This window comes from Equus caballus, chromosome 22, assembly GCF_041296265.1.
Source record: "Equus caballus isolate H_3958 breed thoroughbred chromosome 22, TB-T2T, whole genome shotgun sequence".
Lineage (NCBI taxonomy): Eukaryota > Metazoa > Chordata > Mammalia > Perissodactyla > Equidae > Equus > Equus caballus.
In genome coordinates, this window is record NC_091705.1 from 23357285 (window position 1) to 23365254 (window position 7970).

General features: G+C 39.0%; 1 protein-coding gene across 1 annotated transcript; it reads left to right on the forward strand.

The window, feature by feature from the left end:
- Nucleotides 1–612: 612 nt before the first annotated feature.
- Nucleotides 613–7168, forward strand: DEFB118 (defensin beta 118). Its single transcript, XM_003363871.2, has 2 exons — nucleotides 613–761; nucleotides 6270–7168. The coding sequence occupies exons 1-2, from the start codon at nucleotides 704–706 to the stop codon at nucleotides 6578–6580; spliced, it is 369 nt and encodes a 122-aa protein (XP_003363919.2). The 5' UTR covers nucleotides 613–703; the 3' UTR covers nucleotides 6581–7168.
- The last annotated feature ends 802 nt before the right edge of the window (nucleotides 7169–7970 follow it).

Genomic DNA, 7970 nt, shown 5'->3' on the forward strand with positions numbered 1-7970 from the left:
CCTTGTCAAAAGTAGCATCCCAAGTTACTGCAGAGCTGCCTTGAGTGGAGAGCATTTCTGAGTTAACATCCCCCTTTCAGTCCTATTATAAATTATCTCCCTCAAATTCTGCAGCAAGCCAGCTCTATTATCTTGGGCAAGTCACTTCCCCTGGGGGGTACATGTGTAAGTGAGGGATTTGGACTATAGATAGATATGTGTTCATTACCTTTTATTTCCACAAATTTTCGCTGAGAATGTGCTTTGTGTCTTGGGATTCAAAAATGAGAGATGCGATCATTACTCTCGGGAATCTCATACTCCAGTGGGTTTAGACACACAAGTAAATAGTCCAAAAGTAAGCTTATGCTAGAGTCAGAGGGACTGTGAGCAAAGAAGACAGGACCTCAATGAGAGGCCTGAGTAAGCCAGGAAAGATGTCCTAGTGTGTAAGACCTCCCTCTCCGTAACTGCAGTCCCTTCCTAAAAGCCTGTGACTTATAATGCTCTGTGTGCCCTCCTGATGCCTGTGTATCAGATGCTCAATTGATTCACCAGCCAATAGACTGACGTTCTGCATGGATTAGCTTTTACATTTCTGTCCAGTTCAGTGCCTCATCCCTCTGCCCCCACCCTAGAGAGGCCAATAAAACTGTAGTTGATATTCACACTGCACAAAGTGTTCTGGACTCCTGGATTCACTGCCACCTACTTCCCAAGGACCATGAAACTCCTGATCCTGGCTCTTGCTGCCCTTGTATTCCTACCACAAGTGATCCCAGGTAATCAGAACCCAGGGAAGCTGCAAAAATGGAGATAGAATGGGCTGTGGCCCATGGAAATTCCAGTGTGTCACTATACTCCCTATCTTGGGTAGCCCTGTGGCCCCCACATTGGGACCATGTCCCTCGCAGAGGTAGAAACTAAGGGTAGGATAAGTCTCTTAAGGACAATAGACAGGGTGACCCCAACATCCAGAGCTGTCCTTCGTCTATATTCCAAGCTGCCACCTAAAGAACCAGAGGAAAGCTTGACTCACTTCAGTTCTCTTTCTAGCTTGTGCCAGCTCTTGAAAATGATTCCCAAAGCCCACTTTCTTATGTTTTCTTGGCCCTAAGAGTCCTATTACAGCTTTAAATGAGATCCTTTGGGGTTTTTTTCCTCATAATCTTGAGTTTGGTGAACAGGTCAGAAAATATCTGCAGAGCTGTCATGTGAAAAATAGAACTGACCTTTTTTCTCCTTTCTACAAGGAAAGTCTAGGTAGGTTTTTGATAACCATTGCTTTTTTTAAGTATATTTAAAGTCATGGCCAGAACTTTGAAATTGCTACCGAAGAGGACCGGAATAGTTTCTTATTCAAAATACCCTGCTCTCTCTTTTGTTCTATATATGTCAAGGTACATTTCAACGTATGAACAAAGTCATATAAAAATGAATCTAAATATTTCTGTTTTATAGAAAAGCAAGCACACTATATACATAGTTATACAGCATTCTTCTTTCACTTAATAATGTTTTGTCATCATCTTTCTATGTCACCACCTAAAGATCTGCATCATTCTTTGTAAAGTTGTAAAATTCCACTGTAGGATAAGCCATAATTTACGTACGGTCATTTGGGAATATCCTACTTTTCTAACAGCACATCAGTGAACATACTTGTACAAGTGTGTTCACATATTTGGACGAGGATTTACATAGAATAGATTCCTTCAAGTCAAATGACCAGGTTACAGGTAGGTGTAAAATATTTTACTCCATGAATTCCTCCCTCATATATGCCTTTCAGGACTCTGCTGGTAGAAATTGCTGGCTTTCGGGGTTTTGAGTAATTCTCCAGTTGCAATTCCAGAGGCAATCAGGGACAATTCTGTACAATCCACATGGGGCCAGTCGTGTCTGCTTTGAGCTCTGTTGAGGGTGTTGAGACTAGGAAAGAGACAGATGTGAAAGCTTTGGTAAAAGCAATCCATGAATCATGGAAACAAAGAGCACGTGGAGAGTGAAGGAATATTCCATGTTCTGGGGTTTCAAGTCTGAGTGTTCTGGTAAGAGACATACATTTGCAGGCATCCCTTGGAAGGAGTAGTTGAGACGATGAAAGAAGCATAGTCTTCATGTTTTATCTTGGACAACCCTAACATTTAAGAAAGAAGAATAAGGATCAGTTACATTTATAGGGAGAGGGAATCTGCATACCTCTCACCAACAGTGCAGGAGGTCACCACATCTCCCTAATCCCTTCAACACTCAGCATTATTTTTACCAGTCAGATCAGTATAAAGTAATATCACATTGTTTCTTTAATTTGCATCTCTTATCCTGTGATCAAAATATATGAATGGCTTCCTTTCAATGACCTGCAAGACCCTAAGTGATCTCAACCTCCATTATATTTCTCCAATTCCTCTCTACCTAATTTATTCTACAGTCACCATAGCCACCTTTTTTTGGGTGGAATAGATCGTGCCTCTGGGCCTTTGTACTTGCTGCTCCTCTGCCTAGCACACTCTTCCCCCAGTTAGTCTGGTAGCTCACTCTCTCACTTCCTTCTCAATGAGGTCTTTTACTACTTCCCTTCTAATCGCACACTTCCTACCCGCATCCCTGCTTCACTACTCTCCATAATGCTCATCATTTGTATCTAGCTGTATCTAACATAAAAAATGTTTTACTTTCTTCTCTTACTGTCTCGTTTATTGACTCCTGAAAAGACTGAAATCTCCATGAGAGTAGGAAGTTTGGCTTATTTTGTTAATGGATGTATCCTCTTGCATCTTGAACAGTGCCTCAAATAAACATTTGTTGAGTGAAAAAACAAGTGACTCCACTTCTGTTAACTGCCTATATATATCTTTTGCCCATTGTTTCTACTGGGCAAGTGATGCCTCCTTGCTGATACGCAGGAGTTCTTTATCTATTTTTGATATTATTCCCCAGTCAGCTTTAGTCACCGGGTATATTTCCCCCTAATCTGTCATCTCTCTGTTTATGAACTTTGTCCATGGTATGTCTTTCACTGAACAGAAATTCTTAATTCCGATCTTATCAAATTCAACAATTTTTTGCCTTGTGAGTTGTGCTTGGTGATTTTGTGAAAGAAGTTCTTCCCCATTCTTATGTCTCAAAGGGAATCTCTGACATTATTTTCTAACAACTTTTCAGCTTTGCCTTTCACATGTAGATCTTTAAGACACCAGATAGAATGCGTAAATCCCTCTTATTTTTCTCATGGAGTGAGCCAATTTTCCCAATGCAGCATGCTAAATAATTTATGCTTTCTCCACTGACTCATGGCGCCATTGTTATTGCATATTAAGTTGCCCACTTAAGCGCGGATCTATTTCAGCTGTCTATTCTGTTCTGTTGGTCTATTGTTCTTGTGACAATACTGTATTTTTTTGTACACCATGGCTTTATAGTCTGTCAGGGTCTAGAAAGGCAAACTTTTGTCTTGATTTTTTTAAGTAATCTTCGCTATCAGTGGCTTTTATTTTTCATTATAAATTTTAAAGTAAAATAATCAAGTCTCAAAAAAGTCCCACTGGGATTTTGATTAGAATTGCATTAAATTCATGGATTAATTTAAAGGAAAGTGAATCTTTATAACAACTAAGTCATTCCATCCAAGATCACATCTTACTCTTCGAGTTTTAAAATGTATCCCATAGAGGTCTGGAGGATTCTTCGTTTAAAACAAGATGCTTCATAGCTATGCTATGTATTTTATTTTCCAGTTAGTTGTTGTATAGAGAAGTGCTATTGATTCTTGTAAGTTGATATTTCATCTGACATAATTACTGAACTCACTAATTATAATAATTTGTTGTTTCCTTTTTATGTTATAATCATGACTGCTAGAATGAGTGACAATTTTCTCTCTTTCCTTCCAATCTTTGTACATTTGTTTTGTTTTTGTTTTTCTTCCTTTAAGCTTTGGCCAGATCTGCCACTATTATTTTAAATAACAGCAATAATAGATAGTATCTTTGTTTTCCTGACCTCAGTGGGAGTTAGTTTCCCCATTAGATAACGTTAGCTCTAGAATTTGATACATAGCCTTCACCAAATTAAGGAAATTCTCTCTTTTCCTGCTTTGCCTAAGGTTTTCATCATAAGTTTCATAAGTAAGTTTCATCATTTTTCTGCATCAAATAAGACAAATCTATTACTTTTCTCCTTAACTCTGTAAAGGTGGTGAATTTCGTTGATAGCTTTTCTAATATTGGATGGTATTTTGCATTTGGAGTTAAACCCTACCTGATCGCGGTGTATTTTAATATCCTGTTGAATTCTGTTGGCTAATACTTTAAGATTTTTTTTTTTTTTTTTGAGGAAGATGGGCACTGAGCTGACATCCGTGCCCTTCTTCCTCCACTTTGTATGCGGGACCTACCACAGCATGGCTTGTTAAACAGTGCATAGGTCTGCTATGCCACTGGGCTGGTCCCTATTTAGGATATTTTTGAATCTATATTCATAAATAAAATGGGCCTATAATTTTCTGGTTTTAGAATCAAGATTATACTAGCCTCATAAAATGATGCAGGCAGCTTTCCTCTTTCTCCCTGCCCCACCCCCTATTTTCTGCAACATTTTATATAAGATAGTATTTGGATCGTCTGTGAAATTAGTGGAACTCGCCTTTAAAATCGTCTAGGGTAGCAGTACTATTCACAATAGCCAAAAGGTGGAAGAAACTCAAATGTCCGTTGACCGATGACTGGACAAAATGTGGCATATACTTGCGATGGAACATTAGTCAACCTTAAAAAGGAGGGAAATTCTGACACATGCTACAATGTGGATAAACTTTGAAGACATGATGCTAAATGAGATAAGCCAGTCACAAAAGGACGAATATTGTATGATTCCACTCATATGAGGTACTTAGAGTAGTCAGATTCATAGAGAAGGAAAGTAGAATGGTAGTTACCACAGGAGTTGGGGAGTAGGGGTTATTTTTTAATGGGCACAGAGTTTCAGGGTTGCAATGAAAAGAGTTCTGTGGATGGATGGTGGTGATGGTCAGCATAACCCTATGAATGTACATAATGCTCCTGAACTGTACACCTAAAAATCGTTAAGATGGTAAATTTTGTTATAAATATTTTACCAAAATTTTAAAAATCATCCAGGGCTGAGGCTTTTTGGAAGAAGAAGTTTTTCAATGTTATTTCAACTCCTTAACTGGAATATTTTTAAGAATTTACCCATTTCATCTAGGTTTTCAATTTTATTAGTGTATAGTTGTTGATAATTCCCTTGTTATTTTTAATACGCCTTGTGTCTTCATTTCACCATTTCACTGTGGATATTATTTTTATTTTCCTCTTTTTTCTAAACAGTCTTTCTATAAATTTTCTGATTTCATTACTTCCAACTTCATTATTTCTGACTTTATTACTACTCTTCCAACTTGTTTTATTTTTCACCATATTATTTAATTTCCAAATACATGAGATTTTTAATTCTAATTTTATGGCATCTGGTTGGTAAACATAGAAGGTATAATATTAAACACATAGAAGCTACTGAGGTTTTTTGTACCCCGAAAACTTGCCACATAAAATGTAGTCCGTGGACTAGCAGTACCGGCCTCACGTAGAGGAATGCTAGGAACGTGGAAACTGAGACCCTGCCCCACCAGCTGAATCAGAATCTGCATTTTAAGAAGACCTCTGTGTGATTCATACACACATTATGAAGTTTAAGAAGCACTGGCCTAACACCTGAGCAAGCGAAGCATCTCACCTAGGAATGCCTACACTATTCTAAGGTTCCAGTAATCTTCTATTTCTTAATCAGAATGCGGGTACATGGGTATTCATTTTATTATTATTCTTGAAACCGCACAGGTATATTGTATATACTCATTTGAACGTATATTTTGCAATAGGATGTATTCAAAGGAATTTAACCACATGGGCTACAAACAATGCAAATAATCACAGTGACAACAAGACGAACACTCTTCATGTGGGTAGCTTCCCACAGGCCCTGGTAGCTTCATTATAACTAGCTCCAATTCCTTGTGACTAGCAAGTTTCTTTTCATTTATGGTAATGTTCATCTTACTCTCAGAAAAGTTAAAAAATTGGCAGATAGGAGGTAGGGGACAGATATTTTTAGAAACATGGTATTTACCAGGCCTGAGCTGGGAGCCTGACAGCCATAGTGTAGTTATAACCCATGAAGTTGTTATGGGATGTCAAATACACAGTCATGCTTATAAAATTGAGAGCATCAGTAACCTAAAATCAGTGGTCTTTCCTTTTATCATTCAGCCTATAGGGGTGGAAAAAGATGCTGGCACAAGCGGGGACACTGCAGGAAAGTCTGCAAAGCTGATGAAGTGGTCAAATCAACCTGTAAAAAGCATCAAGCCTGCTGTGTTTCAGTCAAGAAAGACAACAAGCAAGAGGCCATTAACAAGAAAATTCCCATCACTACACCTTCAAATTTTATTGAGTACTATGTAACAGTATTTCCCACTACAGTCAAATTTGACATAGACATCACGAACAAAGAAGATGAAAATTATGCCACGGAAGTGGGAACTCTGACCCCTAACACAAAAGTCCATCAAAGTTCTTGACTTCCTCTCGGCTGTGTCTCACCCCTGTCCTTAGAGTGATGGACTAAATCATATAGACAAAGCACTGAAAATACCCCAGTGACCCACTCCTGCCCTCCATCGATCTGTAATTCTAGAGAAACATAGCTGTGTAAGGAAGTCCAAAAATTTCCACTACTTCCAGTGGTAAACACCTCAGTGCTTTTCTTGAAATTTCAAATTATTTCCACGACAAGTTTTAACCCATTTCTAGTGTCCTCTGTTTGCTGGTGACCTATACACAGCTTAATTGCTTAGTTAAGTATTCTAACGCTTAGCTTTCCATTTGTCCTTCTGTCTTCTCAACAACTGTTTCGGGAAGGGATGTGCCTTGATGACAGTATAAATGGTCACTACCAGGGGAGAAGAGGAGAGGGAGGCGGGTCAAACAGGTGGTAGGGCACATGTATGTGGTGATGGATGGTAATCAGTGTTTGGGTGGCGAACATGATGTAGTCAACACAGGAACTGAAATATAATGGTGTTCACCTGAAATGTATATAATGTTACAAAACAATGTTACCTCAATTTCTAAAAACTCAGAAAGAATAAATAAATAAATAAATTAGAGTTCATCATAATTCAAAAAAATAAATAAATAAAAATTCTAAATTCCTGCATTTATAACAGTAACTTGTAGGACACTGAAAGCCTTCTTTGTAACAGACACCTCCGGTGAAAGCATCCATTTGACTACTAGTGAACTTTGGTCCTAAAGCCACATACAGTCGTTCCTCAGTATCCGCGGAGGAGACTGATTCCAGGACCCCCACGGATACCAAAATCCGTGGACGTTCAAGTCCGTTAGTTGTCCCTCTGTGTCCCCGATTGGTTGACTTCGTGGATGCGGAACCCGCGGATATGGAGCGCCAACTGTATTATTGCTCACTGTAGGCAACAGGCTGGCTCAGGTGTGAGCTACGAAGACTCCTTTTTGCCCCAATTACTTCAAGGTTGGAATGGAAGCTCTTGAAAGACTGGCTTCGGTGGCTGATTTCCTTGACCAAGCCTTGCTCACACACGAACATCCAAGGGTAGAGATGGCCTCTTAATTTTGGGTGAAAAGATGGTTCATTTTGTCCACCTGGTTGCTGAGAGTTTTATTTGTCTCCCTTTAGTGGCATAAAAATATCTTCACAACTTGTCCTCTTCCAGAGAGGTCCATCCACATAATTCTACTGCACACCTCATTGTTACAAGTCTTGCTGTTTCTGAAAACCTGACCAACTGGCCAGTCAACCCATCGCTGTCCATGAATTACTATAGATCCATACCTTAGACCATCCCTCCTTCTACTGAACGGATTTTCCTTACTCACTGTCTAATTTCAGGGCACCTCTAAATCAGGTTATATGCAGCACTCTTGTCTGTG

Excerpts from the sequence above, each read along its gene's own strand:
- DEFB118 (XM_003363871.2), top strand. The coding sequence starts at position 704 with ATGAAACTCCTGATCCTGGCTCTTGCTGCCCTTGTATTCCTACCACAA. Across the intron at positions 762-6,269 it reads CCTACCACAAGTGATCCCAG|CCTATAGGGGTGGAAAAAGA; the intron begins GTAATCAGAACC and ends TTTATCATTCAG.